The sequence below is a fragment of the Idiotropiscis lumnitzeri genome, chromosome 17, assembly GCF_059441095.1.
Source record: "Idiotropiscis lumnitzeri isolate Australia: NSW breed Sydney's pygmy pipehorse chromosome 17, RoL_Ilum_1.0, whole genome shotgun sequence".
Lineage (NCBI taxonomy): Eukaryota > Metazoa > Chordata > Actinopteri > Syngnathiformes > Syngnathidae > Idiotropiscis > Idiotropiscis lumnitzeri.
In genome coordinates, this window is record NC_142407.1 from 5,505,666 (window position 1) to 5,533,408 (window position 27,743).

General features: G+C 39.2%; 1 protein-coding gene across 5 annotated transcripts in view; it reads right to left on the reverse strand.

Annotated features, from left to right (window-relative positions):
• Window positions 1–7,632: 7,632 nt before the first annotated feature.
• The window catches only part of gabra1 (gamma-aminobutyric acid type A receptor subunit alpha1), a 39,396-nt gene continuing 19,285 nt past the window's right edge, over window positions 7,633–27,743 (reverse strand). For all 5 annotated transcript variants that reach the window (XM_088280490.1, XM_088280491.1, XM_088280495.1 and 2 more), the window contains 4 exons: window positions 26,096–26,239; window positions 25,002–25,154; window positions 14,657–14,859; window positions 7,633–12,897 (listed from right to left, as the gene is read on the reverse strand). In XM_088280490.1, coding sequence (XP_088136616.1) covers window positions 12,577–12,897; window positions 14,657–14,859; window positions 25,002–25,154; window positions 26,096–26,239 — 821 coding nt within the window. In that variant the 3' untranslated portion in view covers window positions 7,633–12,576. The remainder of the gene's footprint in view (window positions 12,898–14,656; window positions 14,860–25,001; window positions 25,155–26,095; window positions 26,240–27,743) is intronic.

The window sequence follows — 27,743 nt, forward strand, 5'->3', positions numbered from 1 at the left end:
TGCCTTTAGCATGCCGTGCATCCCCCGGGAAACTGATGTGAGATGCGTGTCGAGTCATCGCGCACAGTCGATCAGGCCTTGATTTACCATTTGGCGCGTGCACTTTGCGTGCTGCCCGCCATCCGCACGCGGAGCAAGATTGAGAGCCAAAGCGTGCATGTGGGAGACACAAGGCTGCAAGGTTGTTTAATGGAGGAAATTGCTGAATCGAAAAAAAAAAAAAGCATGTCCTCCTCGAATCAGTTTTCGCGAAAAGCACAATGTCTGTCACCTACACGTCCAATTAATGTTGCACACCTTGCTTCAGCCTCAGTCACAAAATGTGTTCTCCTTATAAGTTCTTTATTGATTCACGCTCTTGTGACTGGAAATGCTGCCGGTCCCCAGAGGACGATATTCCGTCGCCTCTACAGTCAATATATTCATCAGAATTACAACTGACACGGTCGTTGTGTCGTCAAGAAGTCACTTCTGCAAAGTAGAAAAGAAAAAGGGTCAAAGCGTTTTATTTCTCGCCCTCAAAAAGTGCATTAATTGGTAACTTGAAAAGCGAAAGCAACGCCCGCACCATCTCCCACGATACGTTCTGCTCCTTTAATTCAATTGGATACAATTTGTGCCCTTTCAGTGGCTTCTTTTCCCTCTCAGAGTGGAAGCTTTGAACGGGGCATATCACGGTAACAGGATATGATTGAATGACAATGTGTGGCTGAGCAGAAAGGAGCTTGGTAGCCTTTTGAACCTCCGAGCTTGTTAGATCACACGCATGCCAGCGATTGGTTTCGACAAAGGACATCCGCGAGGCCTCGAACAACTTTGGGGAAGGGGAATGAGAAAGAGGCAAAAGACGGTAGCCAGGGTAAAAGAATCTAAAAACAGTTTTACAAGCGGAAAATGAACACAAGCTTCAACCTTTTGAATCCCCTCAGGGTGAAATCATGGTCAGATCAAACTTGACTCGTTGATATTTGTCAACTGTCGGCCCGTGAAGCCCTTTGAGACGTTTTGGTGATTATTGGCTAAATAAACTTGATTTGGCTTCTCATTCAAATAAACTTTAAACTTCTATGCAAAAGAACTTCCTCTCAAAAAAGCGATTATCCAAACAGCCCCGCGTTGAACCATACACGCATATTGTTCACACCGATGGAGTTGTGACCTTCAAGAAATGGGCTCCGTTCACCGCCGTTGTTGCCAAGTAGCTTATGGCAGCTGATGGACGTCAGTGCCATTGTTCACCAGAGAACTGGAAACCACAAACGGGTGCAATTTGTTCCACATTATTCCAGTTGCACGGCGACAAAGAGTGGCTCGTGTGCTGCGGATGTGGTTACTCAATACACAGTCAGCAAATTCCTTCTGCGGAGGCCGACGCAAACTGCGGTCGCGCGCTTATCAATTGGTAATGGTTCAATGTATGATAATGATGCATTCATGGAAGTGTTTAATGTTCATGTGTCAATGTTATAGTTCTGTTAGCACATTTTCATCATAAAATGTCATATAAATTGCTTACATTAGCTGTTTTAAATAAGTGTGTACCATAAAATAAATAAGTAAATTAATTAATTAATTAATTCATTAATTATATATATATATATATATATATATATATATGCTGTTTTCTATGCTGAAAAAAAATTGTTGTTTACTGCATGTACAGAACAATTTGGTACTGTGAATGCACATAAATGCACAGTGCCTTTTAACACGACAACAACTTTGCTAATTAATACAGAACAGACCCAAGAGAAAAAAAACAAGATTTATTTAGCGTATTTTCTGAACTATAGAGCGCCCCTACTGGTGAAAGAAAAATCCACAGAAAAGCTGCACTGTTGTATTCGACGCATGGTTCTAAATCTTGGAAAAAAGTAGCGGCTTATAGTCCGGAAAATATGTATAGGGGTAAAAATGAATCATGTTTTCTTTTTAGTAAGATATAAAATGTGGGATCCAAAAAAAGAGAATACAATCAGAAATCTATAAAAATCTATAATCGAATGTTCTCTAGTTAGCGCTGCAGTTAGCAAGATGTGTTTGCGTTGGTTGCACTCATATTACAGAGCTCAAAATCAACTGTTTTTTTTGGTCATCATGATAATGACACAAACTCCCTCTCTTTATCACAACCTTACACATATCTCTGAAGTTTGAAAATATTGCCGCTTTAAAGTCTGTAATCCATTTGCACAAGTGCAGAGGGATACATTAGTGGTCCCCAAACTTTTTTTCATTGAGTACCGGTTCGTAAAATTCCCTTACTTTTCTTTTTTAACTTTTGCGGTCAGATGGGGGGGTGTTGTATTTTGCTGTCCACGTTGTACACAGGTGTCAAACTCAATTGTACACAGGTGTCAAACTCAAGGCCTGGGGGCCAGATCTGGCCCGCAACCTCATTTTATGCGGCCCACGAAGTGCAAATCATATTCGTCAACTTCCTGTTCCTAGCACATTTTCTCCACTTTTTACGACATTGAGATATGAGATATTGCCATTTGTTTACCAATCTTCCCCTTTTGAAATAAATTGAAGAATTGTTGAACAAACAATTACTTACTGGCTTCTGATTTCAAAACTGGCTTTGTTTCAATTTGTTGTGTGTATGTGATAAGTAAGGTCATTATTTTTATGGGTTCACAGTCATAGCGGTCCTCTGAGGGAAACCATAACTACGATGTGGCCCGTCCACAAAAATGAGTTTGACACCCCTGGCATAATATGACGAGCGGGCTTTGTACGTGCTATCGGTACTCAATTTGCTAGCTTGTGTGTTTAATACTAGCGTAATACCACCGAGACAATTAGCGTCTTGTCATGCGTTATCTATTTTTTTTTCCATCTCTGCGGTCCGCCAGCGTGGCCCGGTACCGGCCTGCGGCCCGGTGGTTGGGGACCAATGCATTAGGCCATAAATTGAAGACATTCTGTTACACAGAGCACTCTAAATGCAAATTTTTGCACACAACACAATAGTTCCAAGAGGGTTACAAATCACTTTGGTGCATTTGGAAATGACTAAAAATGTCTAAAAAGGTAACAACAATAAATGCTTAACTTGCTCTGGGCAGACTTGTTAAGTCCTACTTTTAGAATTACTGCTAAGCAATAAGTGTGGGTCCCCACCGAGTGGTTCTATTGAGATGAGAATTTACAAAAAGGAATAATGTGGGTTTTGTTTGTGAGCTTGTATGCTTGTCAGATGCAAGCCAGATAATACAATGTTCTTTGTTCTGCCGTTGTGTAGTCAACGTGCATGCACTCACACTTGGACCACAACAAAGAGAAATTGGTGAAGTTGGAGATTTGAATCTGTGGTGGTGTTCATGCCAAGATTCGGGGACAAAATGGCAAAACACATACAAGCAGGGAAGTACAAGTTAAAATTTGATGGAGGAATAATAATTCTCATTGTTGTATGATTAGTTATTTTTTTTTAAATTTAGTTCATATCATGAATATTCAAAATCTGACATTGTTTTTCTGTTTGTAATTGTATTTGATTAAGTTTATTTAGTTCAGTGACTGCTCTGGAGACATTGCAGGATTTGACGGCCTCAATAAAGTGAGGAGTGGGGGCATTTTGAGTCCCACTTGAGAATTCTTCACTCACTAAAGGGTTAAAAAAAAAATGTCATTTTCAAGTTTGTTTAAGCCAAACAATAGATAACAACAAAACTGTCCTTTTCTACTCAACAAAAAAATTCTCTTCATTGGATTCTCAGCCTCAAGCAATTATCGTGCTTCAATTGTCCCTTGATTGACTGTTTGCGTATTTATTTTTCTATTCACATTTCAACCCAAATCAGCTATTCTGTCCTCTGAGCCGTAAGTGGCAAAAGGGGGAGAAAAAAATACAAAGCACAGAGGGAGGGGAAAAATGAACAGGTAGTCATTTTTTTTTCTACAAAAACATGTTGGAATTATTTTAAACAAGGTTACTGTTATCTTCAAATTTATGTGTCGTGAAAGTAAATGGAAATTAGAATGAAGACTATTATAAACTCATTCATTAAAGTCATCGATAAAGAGGCAGTGAAAGGACATTTTTGCAATAAAGACTAGTTTTTGTTAGTTTTGTGAAGGTATCATGTAGTTACTGTTTTATAACACTTTAATTAACAAAAGATGTTTCCATTTTTTTTTTTGTAATTCCAACTGCACAAGGTCATGAGTGAGCTGTGTCTCTGACATGGTGGTCTGCAGGCAACGGTCCTAGCACCCTTCCCATTCATCCAGTACACTGCAGCGGTTTCGTACAGCTCTACCCACTGTTACACTTTGGACATCAACTGACTCTGGACTTTGTGGACCCCCCTCTCAAACATAACTGGAATTGTCTCCAAGCACACAGGCCTTATACAAAAAAAATAAGGCCAGGGCTGACTCAGATTGCTGAGGAGGTCCTTTGGCAGACAAGAGGCCCTCCTGAGGACTTTTTATGACTCAATAGTGGCAACTACTTACAGAGAGTGGTCTGCTAGGGCACTTTCCATGGAAAAACTGGACAGGCTGATAAGGAAGGTCAGCTCTGTCCTGACATGTCCCCTGGACTCATTGCAGGAGGCAGTGGAAAGGAGAATGGTGGACAATGACTCCCACCTAATGCAGGACACCATCAAAGCACTCAGCAGGTCACTCAGTGGCAGACTCTTTTACCCCGACTATTTGGTACTGCAGATCCTTCCTTCCTGCTGCTGTCACTCTTTACAACCAACACTGCTCTCAATAGTCCGTGCGCAAGTGTGTTCAAATTATTTATTTATATGCAGTTGTTACTCCGGTGCTGGTTTAATTCGCAACTGTCGATGAGTATGGCATTGCTGATCCATGTACAATGCTACGCACTGTTCTTGTTACTTTGAGTTTGTCTTGAGTAGTATACATTGGAAAGTACAGTATTTTGTTCATAGATTATTTATGGTTTACAACCCTCTGCTGATTTGATATGTACATGTATAGGTTTCCTGCTGTTTATTATTTGCAGCTGTTTCTATTTATCATCAGTACAGTCATTATTATTATTGATATTATATATTTTTATTATTTTATCGATTAATCGAATAAAATAGAATTAATTGTATTAAGGAACAATTTTCCTCAAATACTGTTTATTAACTGATTGTTGTTTTTTTGTTTGGGATTGTTTCGTGCAAAAAATCCACGAGAGCGATTGATGCTGTAATCACCAACCGTTTTGAAACTGACATTTTTATCCAAAAGTAAAAGGTTTTTGCAAATGTCTTATTTTTTATTAAAAGCTAACTTTAATCAGTCAGCTTTCACAAAGGACTGTAGAAATCTGAGTTGAGAGGCTGAAATTTGATGATTTGGACAATTTTAAGTTGCACAATGTCTTGAAATGATTACTCGATCATTAAAATATTTGTCAATTAAAATGGTTATCGATTAGTTGTTGTTTAATGAAATTAATTTAGAATTACGGCTAGTGGGTGGAACGGAAAATCGGGGTTCAGAAAGAACCTTTGGTTTTAATGTCTCTGATTTTCATTCTGTACAGGAAGCCAAAAGTATGCAAAAATATGTATCTTGTCCTTTGTGTGACAGGAATTGATGACAAAAATAATCAGCAATGTATTTACTAAAAAATGATTCTCAATATCTTGTCGAATAAAGTAATCGTCTGTATTTGACAGCCTGTTTAGATCGATGGACTTGTTTCTTTTCAGGAAAGTGAAACATCATTTGTTTGTTTTCGAAAATAAAAGCTCCCATCAGTAGTTGGCCAAAATTATCTTTTTGGTTTGTTTTTTTTGTTTTTGGTTGAATTGCCACATATTGCTTTGCCATGATCTTGACAGCCCGCTTATACATTTTTGTTGAGACAAATGCCATTGTTTGTTCCTCCAGTACACACAGCATTGGCCTTAATGAAACCATCAAATTTTCAGCAGCAAAGTTTGCCCTGAAATGACCAAGTCATGCAATCAGTGAAAGTTGCTGGTAAACAAGGACCATATGGGATTACAATACCTGCTTGTTATGTGCCTGAGTCCAAATTGAGCTTGTAGAGAGGGAAAAAGTGACGGAGTAGAAGCTGAAAAGGAAAAGAAGAAGGCCGGAAGAGTGAGAGAAAAACCTCCTCTGGTGCTGTTCTGCCAGCAAGAAGCAGTTTTATTACATAATGCTCTCAAAGATCAGCAGCTCACATGCTTCTCGGGAAGGAGCGCACGTTTCTCTGCACCTGAAATCTCACGGCTCCGTGGCGTCATGGTAGGACAAGACAGGGATGAGGCACAGAATGGAGAGCAGAGTCGGAGAGGAAATAATAATAAGAATATCTTCTCATTGTAGCAATATCCAATTACTGTTCCTGTGTAAATTCCAATTATACTGCGGTAGGTAACCACTTAATACCCTTATGCAGATTATAATATTAAATCCGTATTTCGTACAATGTTTTAATGATAGACAGAAACAGAAGAGCGAGACCGCGGATAAATATAGGAGCAACTGGCTAGTTGGTTCTGTGTTGTGGGGGGAGGGGCCAATTATGAACGTGATTAATTTGGATGCCGGTTCAAATAAAATTGTACACTCAGCAAAGTTCAAACCATCGGCTCATCAGCATTATGATCATGATCATTTGAATCAGATGTGTTGGAGGAGAGAGACAAAAAGTTGTATTTTTGTATTTAATGCAGGCTGCTAAGAAACCAATGGCGAACCGCAGATGTACCACAGGCCATAGTTTGGAGATCTCTGATTTAATATGTTTACATTTTTAGTCTGAGTGTGAACAGTTATTTGTTTTTATGTTTACCCTGTGACTGACTGGTGACTATTGCTGTAGTCAGCCTTGCGTGCAAAGTTAGCCGGAGGAGGCTGACTTCATTTGAAACAGTTGACTGAAAAAAAATTGTATGCCAGGAAGTCGCTGTTAATATACAATTAAAACAAACGTAGGTAAGGGGTCACCAACGTCGTGCCCAAGAAAATATGAACACTTGCGGATATTGGAATATTTAAATGAATATCATCCATTTCTAATTATGATTTTGGACACATATCCTAATTTTTCCTCTCAACACAACAATGACGCCATGAAGTACAGGCAGATCCCAATGCTCAATATTATATATATATATATATATATATATATATATATATATATATATATATATATAATATATATATATATATATAATATTTATTAAACATTACAACTGAGAGGGAAATCAGCAAAAATAGGCCAATTTTCCGCCTAATTTGGGGAGATGTTTGAACGTCATTACCATTGCTTGAAATGTGTACAAAAATAGATTTTTTTTTTTTCAGATATTTGACCGTTTTGAAAGAGCTAATATTAAACAGATTCCATTATTAAAAGTCATTTGTACACAATTCGTATTTCCGAAGTGCTTGTCACACTCGTAGCCCTTCATGTTAATTAGTTGCCAAGATGTAGCTCTCGGGTTCAAAAATGTTTTGAGTGACCCCTGGTGTATGTCTTGGCCCCATTCTCATCACTGATTTGTTCATGTTCGATGACTAATTAACTCAAAGCCATGAAATGTTTTTGCTGATGGGTAGAATGTCAAAGCTAATTTTTTTTCTTTTTCTGATCCAATTACAAGACCAGTCCAGAACAAAAGACAGCAGTAGCTGGGGCTTATTTATTTCCTTTTTATTTAAAGACTAATGCAGTGAATCAGATTCTACAGGGCCATATCATAACCAAAAGAAACAAACGAAAACATTTACAGGAGGTTTCACCACTTCATCTACACCCATCACATCCCAGTCCACAACACATCCCAGTGGAGTCAATAGTGTCCTTTCGTCGTCCATACTCGCCTCATATCCACATCGTTTGTGCTTTAGAAAATGTTTTTTTTTCTTTTTTTTTTTCCCCCATTGTTAGTTTTTCAATGAAAATAAGAACACAAGTAAAACAAACTCCAGTAGATATCTATTAAGAACAAAAAGACCTGGTGTTGAAAAGCAAGTGCTGATGGTCATTGGCCGAAAATCAAACAGACCAACCGAACAAAGGATTATGACAAGTAACAAATGTGATATATACATGAAAGCTCTGCAAAAGAGTGAGACGAGAAGGTCAAAGTCGGAAGCTCATGATTGCACTGTACCTCATGTTTCACATTCTCTCTTCGCAGCATAAAAATGGAGCAAAACCTGACTTGCCTTGAAAGTAGCATTGAATATTGTCTCTTGCGTTTGTCTCTACTTAAAGTTTTTTCAGTCTGATCCCAATAGATTTTAGCTCTCTAACTTTTTTTTTTTTTGTTAAAAGGAAGATCTTACAGTTCTGCTCATTTTTTTTGTGTCTTGCGCCATTGTATTGCACGACCCTGGAGAAAAAGTGCAATCAACAACGAAAGCCATTTTCTCTTCAAGCGCTGACAAATCCAAAGCACAAACAAAAGAGATAATCCGCTGTTTTTCTTTGATGTCACCCTGTATAGCCATGGTTTCATAAAAAAAAAAAAAAAAAAAAGCTAATGGGTGCACAGCTGATATAAAAAAAAGCTAAGCTTCCTTTTTTATTTTTTTTCCTCCCTCTAAAAGCTTGTAAATCGGAAACACAATGGAGACAAGGTCGATGACTGGTGATTCAAAGCTGTCCTTGCATAGCACGATGCCGACTACATACAAGTAACGTTATTGTTTATCTAAATGTGCAAAATGCATAACAATAGGTTGAAAATACAAACAATATCATTGTTTAAGCTAATATCTTCAATAATATCATCAAATACTGTATGCGTCATGTATTTTACATATGTATATATTTATATATATATATGTATAGAATTTTCTTCATCATAATCAACATACATACAATAGTTTATTTATATCTCTCTGTATACAACTCTTCACCCTGAACTTTGCACTTCCTTCACCCCTGCGCTTATGAGTGGCCTATTAGGAATGATCGTGAGAATGCAAAGAGTACGAAAAGCAGAAACACTCAATATCGATTGTGACCTCATCCATGCGTTGATAGGAAAATAAACACGTTTCCCATTTGGGGATTGAATTGTGGAAATAGTACAAATAAATAAAATAAATCGATATAAAAAGGGAGGGTGTACTGAATGAAAAAATGTGTTACAATGAAAAGTGGAGAAAAAAAAATCAATAAAAAAAATCATATATAATGGGAAATGGAACTTATTATTTTTGAATTCATTCAATTTAAAATTGGTAGAAATGGTCATAGTAGGTGACAAATGCTTTACATCTCAGTGTGGACACCGAAAAATGAAAAAAAAAAAAATTGTAGCATACAAATGAAAGAAGGACTTGAAGTAAAGCTACGCTGGCAATCATCCTCTCACTACGTTTCAAGTTGAGGTCCTAAGAAAAGCCCTTGCTAAGTTATATTGCTACATTAACAGAATTAAAACTGGGCTGTTCCAAAACCTTGACGGGGCGCGGCCGAGAAATAGTTTGTATTTGGATTAGCGACAACAAAAACTAGCGCAAGCACTGTTCAAGACAAAAGCAAAATCTTTCCAGTCACCTTTATGTTGTTATTTTTTGTTGTTTTTTTTCCAGAAGACATTCTACAAAAATAGATTCATTACCATCACTATCATAGAACGACTCGGCAAGTCTTCTGTGCCGATGTGGGCATATGTAAAATTCCGACATTGCATCCCAACGTCATCTTCTGCCTCTCTCTCTCTCTCTCTCTCGCACCCTCATAACAGCAACAAATCAATTGAAAAGGGCATGTGATACTGAAGGCAGTGTAGCTGGTACTTTCTGAGTGTTGACAACTTTCAGCTCAAAACACAAATGACGTAACCAAAAAATTCAACAAAACAAAAAGAAAAACTATTGGAAAAAAAAATTATGAAAAAAAGATTTTGGGGTCACAAAATGCAACATGTGCCATCATTCTGCAAAGCCATCATCTCAGCTCCGACTCTTCAAATATGGAAAAGGCACTTCTCCTCCGCAATGTGCCTCGCCGCTCGTTAAATTTTACCAACTTGGCTTTGCGTTCATCTGTATATTTGGCAAACAAGCCCCTCCCCCTTCACCTTATACCAACCAAAACAGGAGATAATGATTGTACATAATTAAAACGGAACTCAGGTTCGAAATCAATTCATTACATTCGGACTCTTCACTTTTTACACAGTTTTTACATCTGTGCGAACCAAAACAAAAAGTGAGATTCATACACAAACTCAGCAAAAAAAAATTAATAAATAAAAATCTAATGTGTGTCATAGAATGCAAAATGACTCCTCCAAGTATACTTTAAACATACCCTTTAGTTACCCCAATGTAATATTGACATCTCTAACATCTGAGAATATTTACAAAGACTGACAAAGAAAATACGTTATCATTTTCATTTCTACGCAGAGATGATTGTTTTCCTTCCACTATTTTGGGATCTAAATGAACGGTGTGTCCGCTGAGACGTGTTTTATTGCTATTGCAGAAAACCCCAACTTATTTTCAAGAACGGCTAATGGAAGTCTTTTTAACAAAGAAATGAACGCCTGCAGTTGATGCGATGTTGTTTTCAGGATGTCCTGCCCATGCATAAACATGTCTGCTGTTTATCATGACTTCACTTAAAATTAAAAAAAAAAAATTAAAAATGTAAACGAGACAGAAACAGGGTTTGATTTGTGTGGGACCAATTGGGCGCTTCAGGGCCCGAGCTTTTAAAGTAATAAAAATCGGACAACTGTGGGCCAATAGGAGTACGCTAGCTATGATTACCATTGATACACTAATAAGATAATGCATTCTTTAACAGGACGATGGATGCAAACTGCCGACCAGGCTGAGCAATGGTGAAAGTCTTTTAAGCTCTTCATAGCCACAGTGACATAGGAAAAAATATTCAACCTAGCCCAACATGTTTTGTACCCTGGCCACATTTCAAGTTAAATTAACTTTTTTTTGTTTTTTCTTGAATGGTCCGTTTAGCGAGAAAGGACAAGAAATATAGACTTATTTATTGTTTTGGACAAAGTGATTTATGGATAGTATAAATGTATTCCCAGAATTTTTTTTCTTTTTTCCGAAACTAGCTATTTGGCATGTGACATTATTTTGTTACTTGCTTGATTTGTATTCAATAAATGATTCATTGCGCTTCAAAACTTGAGCCAGGTTTGAAAAATGTGGGGTTTAACGATAAGCGACTCGTCCACACTGTTCGCTCTCACAGCTAGTATGTAGGTTATGAAAAGAAAAGTAAAACTATAAATTTTTTTTGCCATTGTTGGGCATTTGGGCACAAACCACTGAAATGTAATATTTTGGCAGTACGCTTCATATTGACATGATCCATTTCAGAGCACGTATCTCCAAATATTCAAGTTGTATTTCGAATAAAAAGAATACAAGTTGGGCGGGATACACGCCGTTGATTAGACAGAATCAATGTGTATAATATCACATATTTCCTCAAATAGTGGCCTCTTCATAATAGACAAAGAGATTTTAAAAAGTCAACTGCTGAGATTGTTTTTAACTCTGTGGTGAACCAAAACAGCAGCACTTACTGAATCACATAAACAGTATGTCGGATTAATTCAAGTGTGGCTTCTTAAGCGAGTTCCCTGCGCAGTATTTTATGATGATCCAAAATGACGTGGCGTCGTCGTCTTTATCAATAATTAGCGTTCCGGTAAACTTGAAGTGTGATCGCTCCACAACGTTGTTGTGTGTGTATCCATGGTCACATAATTGAGCCTGAGTTTCTCAGCATTTCTCCATCATAACTGTCCATTTTGTTTTCAACTCCACTTCCACTTCGCATGAACTTGAATTTATCGATTAGATTGTGTAATATCAAAAGACGCCTCCCTCATCAGCGGTTAAGTAGATAAGCCTCAGACTCTATTTGCGGAAATACGGTAAGACTACAATAATACTACAACAAACATGTTGTGAGAAATGTGGCTCGTTGTTTTCGAACAATGGGCAGCACAGTTTGCATTACGTATTTGTCACTTCGGTCCTTTGCCAAGCCGATGTTACTTAGATGAACGTTTGATGCAACATTGCAAACGTGTTGGGCAGTTAGTTAGAAGGTCTGCGCAACAGATGCAATAAATAGTTGGACTGACTCCCTCATCGAAACCACATTTGTTCTATTTATTTATCCCTTCCTCAAATGGTGATAACTCAAGAGACTCCCGCAGCAAAGATTAGAACTGGAACCCTGCAAAATAAGAAAATATACAATGTACAAAGGAAAAAGCCCAAGACAAGATCGGGCTCTGTGTACTTGTAGAATAGCATTCTCCTCTCGGCTATATATTTACGGTAGCATTTTCTTAAAAGCATCACCAAACATCTGAACAACAACCCTTTAAAAGTCTGTATCTCTTCCTGTCTTTTTTTTTTTTTTTAAGTTATTTTTTTTTTTGTTCACTGTTTTCTCCAAATCTTCAAAATGTAGACAAACAGAAGCAATGCAACGACTGGGAATTCAAACCAGCATGGACATCATGTTTGTCTGAAAAGAAACACATTTTCGTTTCTTTTTCTTTTGAGGAATACCAAAGAAAATGAAAGTTAGATAGGTAGAATTGAAAAGGAGCGACCAATGGATTAGTGTGGATTCATCCCCTGCAGTTTGGGCTTCTTATTCAAGTAGGTGGCCCAGTAGACCAAGTTGAAGGTTCCAAAGAGCAGAGGGAAGGCTATTCTGGCGATCCTGTCTATCTTGCTCACGCTGTTAAAGGTTTTCTTGGCCTCTGGGGGCTTGGGCTTGGGCTCCTCCTTGGGCTCAGTTGGTGGTGGGGGGGCGCTTTTGGCAATGGTGGCCAATCCTGGGTCCCTGGCAATGTTGGGAGCAAAGGCTGTAGCAGTGGCGGCCGGGTATGCTGTTGTGTTGTTCTTTTTCAGCATGGACTCCTTCTTCTTCTTTTGCTAAGTTGGTTTGACGAGGAAAGAAAAACAAAAAAGAGGGATCAGCATTCGGCCGCTTTGCGGTGGCGGAAACAACTACACGAGTTCTTGAGAAAATCTGTTTGGAGGTCGAACTGAAAATGAAGCTCTCGGACAATTGTGTATGCCAGGTCTGTGAGCGTCACAGTTTGAACCTGTTTAGCTCTTTTTTTCTTTGCTTTTCTGCATCATCTGCATACAATTCAATACAATTTTATTTATAGAGCTCATTTCACAACAGCTGGAGCTGAAACAAAGCACTTTCCATATGGTGTAATATAAATTAGCGGGAAATTAGAACACAAATTAAAACACATAAACAATAGATACCAGAAGAACAGCAGAACAGAGACAGTCTCATGCTGTGTCGAAAGCTAAAGAATAAAAATGTGTCTTCAAAGTGGACGGAGGGGGCTTGCCTAACATTTAGTGGGAGCTCATTCAATAGGGAAGGACCGGCAACAGAAAAGGCGCGATCCCCCTGAGGCTTAGCCTAGTCCTCTGCACCTGCAGCAGCATTTGGTCCGCACACCTGAAGCAGCGGGCTGGTGGGTAGGAGTGGTGGAGCTCTGAGAGGTACGCTGGGGCGAGGCCATTTAAGGATTTGAAGACGAACAGAAGTATCTTAAAGCGAACTCTAAAGTGCACTGGGAGCCAGTGAAGAGAGGCTAAGATTGGGATTATGTGATCCGTCTTCCGAGCGCCAGTTAAAAGACAAGCAGCAGCATTTTGGACCAGTTATAGGTGCTTGAGGGAGGACTGGCTGACTCCAAAGTGAAGTGCATTACTTTAATCTAGCCTTGATGTAACGAAGGCATGGTTTACTGTTTCGAAGTGTTGCTGGGAAAGAAACAGTTTCAGCTTAGCCAGCTGCCTAATATGAAAGAAGAAGCTCCATGACTCTTATTGTTAAAATGCCACTTTATAAAATTACCAATGCTAACGTAACGTCAATTTTCCAATCGTAAAATGTTTTATAATGAGAACAAATTAGAAGTCAACCAGTGTTACAGAATGAATTGTTGTTTGGCTTTTTTTTTTAATCATATTATATGCTCCTAAATTCAAATGACACATTTATTTTGTCATTGTTGAAATGTCCGTTTTTACGAAAGACGGAAAATCATGAGCGAAGACAAAAAGTGTATCGCGCTGCACTGTCCATATGAGAAAGCAGTGTGCAGTTAATCTTTTATGAAGATGAATAATAGTCATTGCTGAAATTGTGTCATCGGCAACCTAATGATTCATACAAATCAATAAGCCTGTGTAGAAAATATAAAGGAAAGAAAAAAAAAAAAGAAATCCTCCGAAGCAGCGTTGCGTCGCTAAATGCCACACACAGACAAGTGGAGCAGAAAGCACGAGATGAACACTAAACTATTAATGTTCACGTCATGTTACACAAATTGAATTTTCCATGAGATGACAAGTAAATGCTTCCCCGCCTGCTGCTGCTCCCACAGCAGTTAAGTGCTAACTGCCCCCGTGTGCAAATAAAAAAAAAAAAAATAAAAAAATTAAAAAATGAAGAACTCTGATGCGTCCTTTCTCTGCTGGACTCAAACATTTGACACCATTCTGAAAAGCAATCCTAACCTTGATGACAAATCTTGCCGGAATAGACATTAAGATTCCAGACATGGGGATCATTTACGATGCCATATTAATACCTCGCAGACTCACCCTGTGATTCAGTCCGTTCAGAGTCTGCTTAGAATGGAAGTAATATCTCAAATACCTTCTCTGGCACCACGCTTTTTCCATCCCAGGCGTAACCCCTCTTGGTGAAGTAGTTGACTGTGGCGAACTCAATGAGGGCCGAGAAGACGAAGGCGTAGCACACGGCGATGAACCAATCCATAGCGGTGGCGTAGGCCACTTTGGGGAGGGAATTCCTAGCGCTGATACTGAGAGTGGTCATGGTCAGGACGGTAGTCACTCCTGTAGGACCACAACACAGACGCAATTTCATGTGGTCAATATCACATCGTGGAATTTTAGTCTTAAACGTGAACTAATTACGAAGTACTGATTGTTTGACATGGAGAGTAATATTTGGATGAATCATCAGGTAATCATTGAATTAATAAGGTCCGATGATTGCTCAATTTCCTTCCAGCCATCTGTTTGACTATTGCTTGTTCTCATTAGGATTGTGCATGAGCTGGAGCTGATCCAATGAGAGAGAAATTGAGCCTCCTTTCAAACACGACACGGTTTAAAACAAATTTGACCCCACTTTTGCTAACCAATGTCATGGGACTATGGTGATTATTGCTGACCTAAGTCTCTTGTGTGCAACTGCTGTTTCCTGATGATGGACTATAGAAAGCATTCCTTTCTGTGTTGTATTTAATTGAAACAGGTTCTTGAGAATCTTAATGTTGCCGTGGAAATGTGTGGCCCTCGCCGTGTTTCTTCAATGTGAAGTTTCTTAAACATTTTTAGAGTTCCAACAACCAGGTGAGCCGTGATTGGTTGTTACCTGAGCCCTAAGCAACCGAGATGTCATTTTCAGGCGACAGAAGTGAGAAAATAGCTGCCCTCCGATATGGCTAAAAACGGGTGGATTTTACTGCTGAATTCATATTCAACAAACATTATTAATAAAAATGTTTAGATGAGTGAAGGCACATAGAACATTTTATTGCAAAGATTTTTTTGTGGGGTTGACTTCCCCCCCTTATCCAGAAGCCACTACATAGTATGTTCAACTATTTTGTAATTTATTTCAAACAAGGGATTGCTTACAAAAGACTCTTGCGATATCTCAGCGTTGTAAAAAGTAAAGGCAATTTGCATGAATCATGAAGTCTACGCACATGACTTGCCATCACGGGCCACAGAAAATGATGTTGCCGGCCAGATTTGGCCCACGAGCCTTGCGTTTGACACCATGTTGTAAAGACTCACAAAACTTCTGAAAAAACATTTTGTTGATCAACTGCATAAAGTTGAACAACCACGAGTTTGTACAAGTCCATATTCAACCATCAAAAATGTAACATCAGATGTCACATAAAACGCATCATTTTTGATTGACGTTCAAAGTCAAATGCCCCTGCGATACTTTGACCATGTTTAGGCGTAAAATATAAAATTCCAAAGTTCAAGTCGCTGCATTGCGTGCTTTCTCTGGATTGTGCAGTACATCCAATAAAAAACCCGACGTAGAGTGATGACCGAGCATGCCTTCTTGTGCTGACGGTAACCTCAAAATGTCAGAATTGTTTAAAATGGAGGACTGTACAAGTTCTTCCTTTTAACACCGTGATCTGGTTAACACCTATAGATGCATATAAATAATTTATTACCAAAGCTGTCGTACATGTAGGTTTTCTAATAGAGTGTTCTATTTCACGTGGGCTCGTAATACATTTGTATTATTCTATCGGAGCAGCTGTGCAGTCGTGCAGCTTGTTCTTTTAATAGACTCGCAACGGTGGAGATCTCCCCAGACGCAGCCGCAACATGCGGTTATCCTCGGGGATCCTGCGGCTGACGAATTGTATGCAGGCAAAATAGGCTGGCGGAATGACATCCTGCATAGCCATGCAAAACACACCGGAAGAAAAATAAGACAAAAATGCAAAAGCTATGGAAAATAATAGCTGCTGCATGTTGCCAACACTGCCCAATCAGTCAGTGAATACATTAACAACTGCACGGAGTATCAAAGGAAGTGGGTCAGGGCAGTTCTAGTCAGAATAGGCGACTGACTGCAGATGTTTACACGCCAAATAACATGAGCCTCAACAGAAAGCCATCTCGCAATTTGAACAGATGGCTTGTACAGGGGGGAAATATGAAACATGACATACTAACACCTCCCATACGCATGTTGCAACGTACGTATGTGTGCACACAAGCTACATGGCATGCACACAAAGGGATTGCCTATCCATCACATTTAAATATATATATATATATATATATATATATATATATATAATATAAATAGTACTAGATGATATTTGCTGTTATCAGTATAATTTTAATCTATCCATTTTATTATACATAAAATGTATTTTTGTATTAAATCTACTTACCGTAATATTCAGGAGCACATAGCAGGCTATCAGTCCATTCATGCCTCTCTAAACTAATGCAATAGCGTTGGCATTAATGATGTTCCACTTTAATTGGAGCAAGATTCATTGTTGCTCATTTAATTGCCATAATTGCCATTTAAAAAAAAAATCCATATTTACAATTCATGAATCTGTTTAACAGCAGCAGGCTACGGTGGCCCCATTGCGACAAAATACCATGATCCAAGCATCTGTCTGAAGAACAGTTTGATGTACAGTATATTTGTTTGGAAAGCATTTCGGGGATTTTTCATCTCCGTCGATTCTGACGACACAAGCGGCAAACGGATGAATCACGCGCCCCTCATCCTCCGATGCTCGTTTTCACATGCTTTTGGCTTTGCTTGTGACATGAAGCATAAAGTGTGATTACGATGTTCTCATTCGTCAGAGCCAAATAAGTGATTAGTCACTTAACCAGAACCAAACAGGACCCCTCTGATGGATTTGCGGCATTTGCATAGCTGGTGCACGGATGCATGGTCATGCATTTCTCATGTTCATTATGAATCAAAAGGGAATAACTCGGTCAACATTATTTATTTAGGTTTCGGAAGTGTTTATTTCATGTTTGGTCTTTTTTTTTTTTATATTTTTTTTTTTTTAGGTAGGAGCAGTAATTGCTAAGGAATAGTCAGGTGCCTCGATTGTCCTGCTCTCGTCATATACCGTTAATTAAAATGTCAAGATAAATGTCCATATGTATCCCTCAAGAAACTTGAACTCTTGTGTTTGGTACTCATTCCTAAAGCTAATGAAACTCAAAAAGTGAGCCACCCAAGTAAAATAATAAACAACAACAAAAAAATAAATAAAATTCCCAACTCAGCACTCTGCCGCTTTTCCTCCGCATCCTCAGGGCCTTCAGTCATGTGCGACAGAACAATTATTTCCCTCTTTTCTTTTCTAATTACCATTGGAACTGTTGTAGGCAAACAAAGGCGACTGTCTAACGAGGGAGAATGTAACTTTTACTGATTTGTTTGTGGTTGAAGATGGAGCATAACGTAATTTTATTTTTCGACTTGGCAGTAGTGGCTTATGAAGAGACGGGCAGAGGGGGGTGTGGCCCTGGGAATCCAACAATTTACAATACAATACAATTTTATTTATATTGCGCATTTCACAACAGCTGGAGTTGTATCAAGGCGCTTTCCTTATGCCGTCATATGAATTAACAGGTAATTAGAACACAAATTAAAACACAAACACATTTACAATAGATAATAGCAGAACAGCGACAGTCTCATGTTGAGTCGAAGGCTAAAGAATAAAAATGTGTCTTCAAACGGGTTTTAAAAAATTAAACATTGAACAACAACGACAAAAAAACATTTAGTGAAGGGAACTCATTTTGTAATTTTTTTCTTCAAATCAACTCACTCACTCAAAATTAAATATTATTGAGGTTCTGTTTGTCCCGCATATCATCCCAAATCCACCCCAAAAATATTAGGCCTACTCACATTGTTGATAATGCCGTATAAGACATGTAAGATGTTTGCCATCTAGTGGTGTTTGGTGATATTACAACTTCAAATTACATTTTTGCAGATTCATATATTTTTGGATTTCCCCCCATTTCTTTCAAATATTTGTTCATAATTTGGATTTTTCCCATTTGTTTATTCTGTAATTTTTCCCTGTTTATCATGTTTTTAACAAACATTTTATGATTATTATTATTTTATTTTTTTTTTTTAAAGAGCACTGGCAGTTGCCCATCTCTGTGCTCAATTGTGCAAACAGTAGGTGTGAATGTGAGTGTTAATGGTTGTTAGTGTTTATGTGGCCTCTGAGTGGCTGGCTGGGATAAACTTGAGCTCACCTGTGTTCCTAATGAGGACAAATGCTATAGAAACATGGATGGTTGGATGAATAATCCTGGATCCACACTCTCCCTAATGTTTCATGAAAAACATATTTGACTTGTAATACAGGTGCAATGTGAGTGAAAGCACCAGCTTGCTTTGTCACAATTTCTTAAGAGTCACTGTGGTGCCAGAGCTCATGAAGCGAGAGTGCCAAAGCATTTTCCGCTGGCGCGCATCCAGCGCTAAGCTCCTTTGCCAGCAATCATGTGTGCTAATGGTCTTGCCAGGTACAACACAGCGCCACCACTCATCTATTGTTTCCGCACACATTAAATAGATGGATGGGTAATGTGTTTAAACTTGGACATGAGTGGACTTGGGGACGAAGGCATGTGCCGGGTGGAGGTGGATGAGGGCCTGCTGTGTATGCATATGAGGATGTTCGCCGAGGTGCATTGGAAGAAGTCAGGTGCATGCATCAGTAGGTGTCCGCGGAATGTTGTCAATCCCTCCGTTTACACAGTAAATCATTTAATTTTTGTGGGGGAGGATGCATGCAGCACCCCTGGGTATTACACAAGTCCTCGTAAAAAAAAAAAAAAAAGCCAGTCATATATATTTGACTGTTTGACGAGTTCTGTTGCCATGGAAACACACTCCTCCATTGTCTTATTCGAGGAAGTGAAGACAATCAGGGAAGCAACTGTCATTTTTGTTTTTGTTACATAAATTATAGAGAGTTGCATTGAAATACTGCTTAGAATGTTTCACAGTAGCCAGGGATGTTTATCTTTTTTTTTTTTACCCTGCAGAAGATGATTTTTTATTCTTGAGCTGTTTGTTGTTTTCCGTCTCGATTTGCTTGGAAAATGATTGCGGCTGACCACTATTGCCAGAGGTGCAACTGGTTGTGTTTGCAACTATTAAAGAGTGACCAGATTCGCTAACAGTTATCCTAGAATTTTATTTGTCATCTTGAAGTGTGGGGTCTCAAGTAAAAAAAAAAAGTTCTATTAAATATTTAGTGAGTGCCCTCTCTTAAAGACATCACAGACCTCCAGATTGTTATTTCATTCTTCTCCTTCTTTCTCAAATTAAAATGAAGATATGTCACGCAATTAGCAGATTTAGCTATCCTTGTCCCACATGTACGCCTGCCGTTGAAATCAGAATCAGAATGCTGATTATAATGAAAACCAAATAAGGTTGCATTACATCTAATAATACAACTTGGAGTCATCATTGCTAAAGGTGCACAATCCTTTATTTCAATTAATTTTATTTCATTTTTACAATGCAAATGATGATCAATTACCAGCAATTTTTGCACATCCCTGTGTGACCGTATTAGTGGATTGATTATTTTAGGTTCAACACCCTACATGTGTGTACTTGTGTGTCAAAATTCCTTGCATTTTAAATACTTGGCCAATAACGCAATTAGAATTTTACAATTATTTGGGGGTATCTGTGCATGTATATGGACTGTATGTTGATAATAGTCGAAGTCTAGACATGGCTTGTCGGAATCTATTTGAAAGGACTATTTTGATGAGCAGAATTCTAAATTACACGATTATTAGTCGTATTGTAACTCTATTCAATTGTTTTTTTTTTCACTTGATCACACACTTAAGATTGATTTATACCATATATACCGTGTATTTTACAAGGTTTGTTGACGTTTTCCCCCTGCGAGGCTTTCCATAAATCCCAAGGGCATGACATCAATTTCAGACTCAAACTATTTTCACCTTCTTGACAAGCGCGGCCATATTCACAAACGTTATCTTTTTTTTTAGAAAAAAAACTGCAATTTTCTTTTTTTTATTAGTCTACAGAAAGTTCTAGATTGGGCGACCAGGTAAATTTGAGGTTTAAGGTGATAAATGACAAGGTTTATGCGAGTAGTTTACAGCTGCTTCAGGCAAGGACAAGTTTGACTACAGGCAGGCAAAGAATCAAATGTGGAACTGATAACGTCCGCCCGTTTAAATAGTTTCTGTCACAACCTTGCAAAGCTTGAGAAAGTTGGGTTTCTTATCTACGGGGCTGCTGTCGAACAGATTTACACACGCAAACTGAAGAAACTGCAAATTAAAAAATAAATAAATCACCCATTGCTTTCTTTGTTCCCGGCATGAATGCATGAGCATAGAGATTTACCAGCAAAATTGTGGATTTCCTAATACATTCTAAAATACAAATAGATAACAAAATAAATAAATACAAATAAATCAAAAAAATTAAATAAAATACAAATAGATGGAAGCACACATAGAGTGTAGTTAATTTACTAGTTGTTTCAGTTTCATCAATTTGTTGACAGAAAAATAATGACCAAACTTGGTCAATACATTTGTAACCTGCTCAGGTAAAGTTTTTATGTTTTTATTTTAGTAGTAACAGAAAATAATTGCAAAGGACTGTTTTAAATAGACTTTTCACAGGCAAAGCAAAAGTGATGCTATATTCTTTATGGTTTGAGCCATAAATAGAGATCCATTAGGTCTCATTATGACCAGACACTATTGTCATTATTAAGGCCGTTCAGGCATACCTTACCTTTAAAATAAACCATGGCCTAACCGGTGAAAGAATGAGTTTCCATTTTCAGTCCTTGGCGAAATTTTAACGACAGTCCTAAGCACTGTGACCATTTTCAACGTAAAACCGTTACCTGCATTCTGTGCACAAACTGTGATGCACCGCTTCAGTCCTGCTTGTTAAATAATGATCTAACTGATATTTGCTCCCCCACTACCTGAGCACTTGATTGCGTACCCTTGAAATGACAGCATTCAGTTAATCCCCACTCAGCTACTGGATCGCAGCCACACCGAACAAATCTCTGTGGCTGAGAATGGACCTTCAGAGAAAAATGGCTGCGCTCACTCCTGCTCTGTGCATCGCTGGTTCTGGGCAAATATTTGCCACTGACAGTGATTTGACTGAGTGTGTCACCAATTAAACATGACAACCAAAATGTGGGATGAGGTCAAAAGAACAGTGAGAAGTAGGACACTATACCACTCACTGGCGGCACAGTCCGTTCTTTGTTACCAAACTAAAGCTCTCTATGGATGAGGTGATATAGAGTAGTATTTAGTCTTCCACAGCGATGGCAAAAAAAAAAAAAAATTACAACAGTGGAAAATGTGAAAAAGAGTCACATGTGCTGTTTGTCTGCTTAAATATTACTCAGTGCTGATTCGTTTTTGTTCTGAGCCAAATGTTGTAATAATCCTGCTAATAAACAAACAGACAAGCAATAATCCAAGCATGACAATTCACATTGTCTTTCTTTTTTAGCCCAGGGCAGACTAAGGCCACATTAAACGTTTTAATCCGGCCCGCCAAATTTGAAAAAAATTAAATGAATAAACCATGATAATGTTTTATTTTCTAAATATTGTGGCTTGTCAAAGAGAGATATTATGTTGTTATGCTTTTGTTCATTTTCATTTCAAATTAAATGCATTTTTTTTTCTCTGATGAGGTGAGTTACCAAAACACTCCATCCATCAGCTCCTGGTCCTGGTGCAGAGGGGATCCTCTGTCAAATTTTAGAACCCATTGTGGCCCACCAATCAAAAGGTTTGCCCACCCATGGCCGAGGGAATCTCATTTTTAAAAATATATCTGTGGCTGCAGTGTTACAGGTATCATGATTTCTATTTGAAATGATTAATTCAAGTAAACCTATTTGAGATTCAAAATCTTATTTACAAGAGTGTCCTCGTTAAGGGACATTTTCAAACAAAAACAAGTCCAACCAAGTTTATAAAGGCAAATGTTTTGTGTGTTCTTAAGAGGTGTCCCCCAGGGTTCAGTCTTCGGTCCCCTTTGTGTTCATTAAAAAGCATCTTGGGAGAATGGATAATCACGGTGCCAATTGCACATGAAGAGCTGAGAGACAACTGTGAAAGCTCAATTCTGACTCGGTGTATACTAAATTGGGCCCTTCTATTCTGCTGTACTTTGGTGCAAACGAAAAACATCCAAACATGTCCAAAAGAGGAAAAAAATAAATAAATAAATACCTACTGCTTTGTTTGGTAATTGCCTTAGACTTGATTTAGTGAGCCCGCGCTTTCTCGTCACGTCACATGATTTAAACCATGTTTTCCCCGCTGCATTTGCTCACGTTAATGAGGCTTGATGCACCCGTGTCGGACACGTCTGATCCTAGTGCACAAATTAATCTTAACAGTGGTGCATGCTTTCATATATTGCATAAAACAAAGGCAGCGCATGCTTTGAATAACAATGTTGTGTACCAAAGCGAGTAATGTGCAACTTGCTCTACATATCTCAGTGAAAAAAAAAATGGGGTCAATCAAATGAATTGTGATGTATAAGAACAGCTGTTGGCAAAACTAGAATTGAGATTTAAAAGTTGCTATGCGAAGGCGGAGGAAGCGCACTCGTCAGTGGCATAAAAACTTAATGCTTTTGAAATCTTAATCAATGACCAAATGCATGTGAGCCCTCCATTCATTTTTCAATCGTTTTCATCTTTTACCAGAGCGAACCGGCTGCCTCTCTTGGCCGTTAACAAGAAGGCTATGACATTCATACCAGGGTTACGAGAAAGTACTTGTAGTTCTCTTTTCATGTTTACATGATTAATGCAAAATAGCCATGCAAATTACACAAATGCAAATTAAAAATACACATGTAGAGCACTTAGAATGGTTGGTGAAGTTTGATTTTATGCAATATCTTATCAGGATGCAACCTTTTTGATCTGATGCCCATCCAGTTTAGAATGACCTTAAATTACCGTGTATTTTCTTTTAGAATTTCTTATGGGTACTTTTGTTTCTCCGCAGTTTCCTTGTGGATGAATAGATGAATATTCACACTTTCAGCTGTGCGAATGTCATTTTATGGATGCTAATTTAATGCAAGATGTTAATAAAGCATTGACCTGCGTTGACCGAGCGTATCAAGTTGACCAACACGGATCAGGATTAAAATGACTTGCTGTGCATTAAGACTTTGCGTGCACCAAGTCCGCATTTCAGGTAGAATCTTACATTTCATTTTCATTCCAACAAAAGGGATCCAATTGCCTTTTTAATGATTCATTTATTTCTCCACTGACTTCTTTGAGCATTGCGTTCATTATTTGGCCGTGTCAGAAAAATACATATTAATTACTTGAATGACAAATGCTGCGTTGCCTCCATTTGCTATCGCTGCGCAAAAACCAGCAGCGATTGCATGCCGAACACACACATGACCTAGATCATTTGGATGTTCAAATCCAATCTGGGCCATCCTCGTTTTCTCCTCAACACACGTGACGAGCGATGCAGGTAGCTGTGACACACTCTCATACGCACACCTGACCGTTGGACAGGACACACGAGGCAAAAAAAATAATAAATAAATAGAGCTTTAGAGTTGCAAAGGAGACGCAAAATCAGATGCCTGTGTAAATGTTTCAGTGAAAGTGGGCCAAGGGAAACACTGACACCCGTGAGAGTGAGAGCGAGAGAGAGAGAGAAATCGAAAGAAAGACAGAAAAAAAGCAGAGGGGAAAAAAAAGTGTCGCGTGAGGTAACTCAAGGACATTCCGCCTGCTGCTGTGCTACAGAGCATGCTGCAGACTAGCAAGCAAGAGCTTTCCTTTTGGCCAGTGTTATGTAACTGAGTGTGATAGACAGATACACACATACTAACGACTACACGCACACACACACACACACACACACCTAAGGAGGCACAAACACACATTGAAAGCTTAAACACCACTGAGCTCTCTGCCTGAAATTTCACTGCAGCACCGACTGATGAAAGCACATTCGCCCTCATTGGAGCAGAATAAGAATAGAATAGAAATATCTTGTCGCATTGTGGCTTTAATAAGCAATTCAAAGATAAGCTTAAAGATGTCACGTATGCTCGAAGGGAATAGTTTGGGGACATGTGTGATATGCCGGGAATATGTTGATTAGCTTCGGTGCAGAGAGTCAGATGAGGAAAATCGATAGAAGTGAGTTGCCAGGCAACCAGCAGAGACTCCAGGAAGTCGCCACGCATAAGCCATTTGTGATCAGCTTGCTCATCTGATCATTATTTTTTTCGCAATCATTTTAGAGTTTGGTCCTACTCATGGTTGAATGAATGCAAAATTTACCCCAAAAAAAAGAGAGACAAAAGGACTCACCAAAGACAGTCCTAGCAGGGACGGACTCTCTGTTGAGCCAGAAGGACACCTGTGAGAGGATGACTGTCATGATGCAGGGCAAATATGTCTGGATCACAAAGTAGCCAATTTTCCTCTTCAGGTGGAAGTGGGTTGTCATCACAACGTATTCGCCTGCGGAGCGGACATGAAAATGTCAAGGACGATCTCAATGTGTTTTCCTCACATTGGCGCATGGACGAGTTGTAGCTTTATATCGCTTACTCAGCTCTTGCGGCATTGTGCGTTCAGATAATTACATGGTTGGTGATGTCAGTTCCTGTGACAATTTGTTTCAGTAAAAGAGTCTCAGGTGTGAAACTTAACACCCAGGCCCTGCTTTCCCACTCCCCTGTTACTTTCAGGTAGTGTTCCACCTCTGTTATGTCTTCTGTAATATGTAGAAAAAAATAAAAGAAAATGATTTTTCTGTTCAAATAAGAAAAAGACAATGAGCTGAAAATTACAAATACTGTAGTTGAGCTATGAAAATGAAGCAATTACTGAAAATTGTGGTAGAAGAAAAACTGGCACAAAAGACAGTTTAGGGGTGTGCGGTCCCAATCCCTCCATCCAGCCAACCTAGCTTTGCCGCAAACAGGTCACCCCTTTTGAGCGGTAACTGTTTGCCGGTATCAATGGACCAAAAAGGAGTCGGTAGAAAACGGAACGCAATGGCCTGTAGGAAAATTCCAAATCTAGGGCATGACCTGTCATGTCTGCAAATTGACAAATGGATGCTTCTGACAATGACTAAGACGTCAAATTGTTTCATTTTAAGTACACCCTAAACCACTGTTTGTGCAGAAATGTCAAATAATTAAGACAGATGCTCCCATGTCAGAGAAAGACAATGAAAAATTGCTCACTTTTAAACATAATAAGTCATTTTATCACATCATGCTCACAGTTGCCCTGTAAACAAAAGAAGAAAAATCCCATTTGCCAAAACCTAAACGCTAACGCCTGCATTTGGGATTTTTTATTGTGCTACTGTTACAATGTGAAATTTTAACCGGATGAAATGATGTTTGAATGCAGCCATATCGTGTTGCAGCAAGAAGCAGGTACCATACCTGTGCTTGATTGCACCACTCCAGAATCCACACTCTGTCCCATGAGGTCATACTGGTTTAACCTTGAACCATCATCTGCCACAACCACAGACTGGTCGGCTCCTTTGGTCCAAACGTACACCACTTCTGCTCGAGTGTAAGCATCTAATTGTAGACAAGAGAAAAAAAGGGAATCTGTATTCTGTAATCTGTTTAATTCACATTTTTTTGTCATTCGTTTCCACGTCACATCATGTCATCTTCCAACTTTATAAGGAACACAAACACGCACCATCCCAACAGGACGGCGTGACCTTAAAAGCGCAAAGTCAGTGTTTTCTTGCCTACGGCCAGCCAACCTGTCAAAACTGCAGTGTGGCTCGACCACTGCTGAGGAAAGGATGGTCCCGCTGCAGACTGCAGCAGAAGGCAAAGAGCTAAACACTGAAATATTTAGAGAGTGGATTCAATTTAAAGAGGAGGTGGGGGTTGGTGGGTGAACGGGTGTCGGCCGAGGACGGGTCCTCTCGTTCGTGTTGCACAGCTGTCTGACAAATAGCAACAGAAGCGTGCTGCCGGTCTCTCATTGGCTATTCTGGTCTCAAACCGGCAGCGTTCTAGCGCTTCGTACGCCGTCTTGAAGCCCATCGCAAGGTGCAGGCAGGCCTGTATAGCTGTGAGCTGTGAGCAGCTGGTGAGTTGCTCTGGAAATTTTTCAAAGAGCGCTGCCTTGGATAAACACAGGTCCGCACGTTGCTTGCCTGCCAGTGTCTGGCAGGGACTTGCCTGGTCTGGCAGGGTCAAAGGAGACCGGAGGGGCCTTGGCGGACACTTCCTCTGGGAGAACATCTGCTATCATGTTGCCGTCCCTTATCGCTCACGCTTCCAGTCGGATAGAGTGTGAGTGTATGGGCAACGTGAGATCATGATTCATCATCTATCCATTTTCTTATCCAGCTCAAGGTCAAGGCATGAGCTGGAGTCTATCCTAAATGACGTTCGTGGAGATTTCCAGTCAAGTAGGTCACCCAGACAAGCTGAAAAGAAGCAGAGCAAACGGCGACTTCTTCGTGGATTTCATTTTTAATCCAAAAGGGTTTTTCTGTTCTAAATTTGGGGAGGAGAGTCCCTATATTTATAGCCTTTATCAAAGGCAGTTTCCACAAAGCTGGCGCTTCCGAACTGCTTAAAACACCCGATATTTATCAGCCTGTGCCTTTTAAAAAAAAAAAAAACTTTTGAAGTTGGATATTGGCGTGACATGCCTTTTCACACAGCATCTTGAAATCAGACAAGCACGTAGCGATGCGTGACAACGACAGAATCAGTGTCTGGTGTGACCTAGGAAATGAAATAGTGGGCTCTCTGCTATTCTCTTATAGGGATTGACCCCCACCTTTCGTATTCCTCTGATACTACATTCTTAGCTATCTTGTTTCCTGGTTGGTAAAAAATCGAGCTTTGATAGGCAGTAAGAAAGGAGCTTATGCCTCTGGTGGGAGTTTCCCTTGGGTCGTGTTCGCATGTCTGGTGACCAATTTGTCATCATGCAAAACTGGCCAGTCGTTACCAGTAATCCCTTTCAGCACAGCGCTCCCATGTGACCACCCCCACTGGATCCTCCCACCAAAGACAATATGGCTACTTCACCAGAAATGTTGAAGTGTTC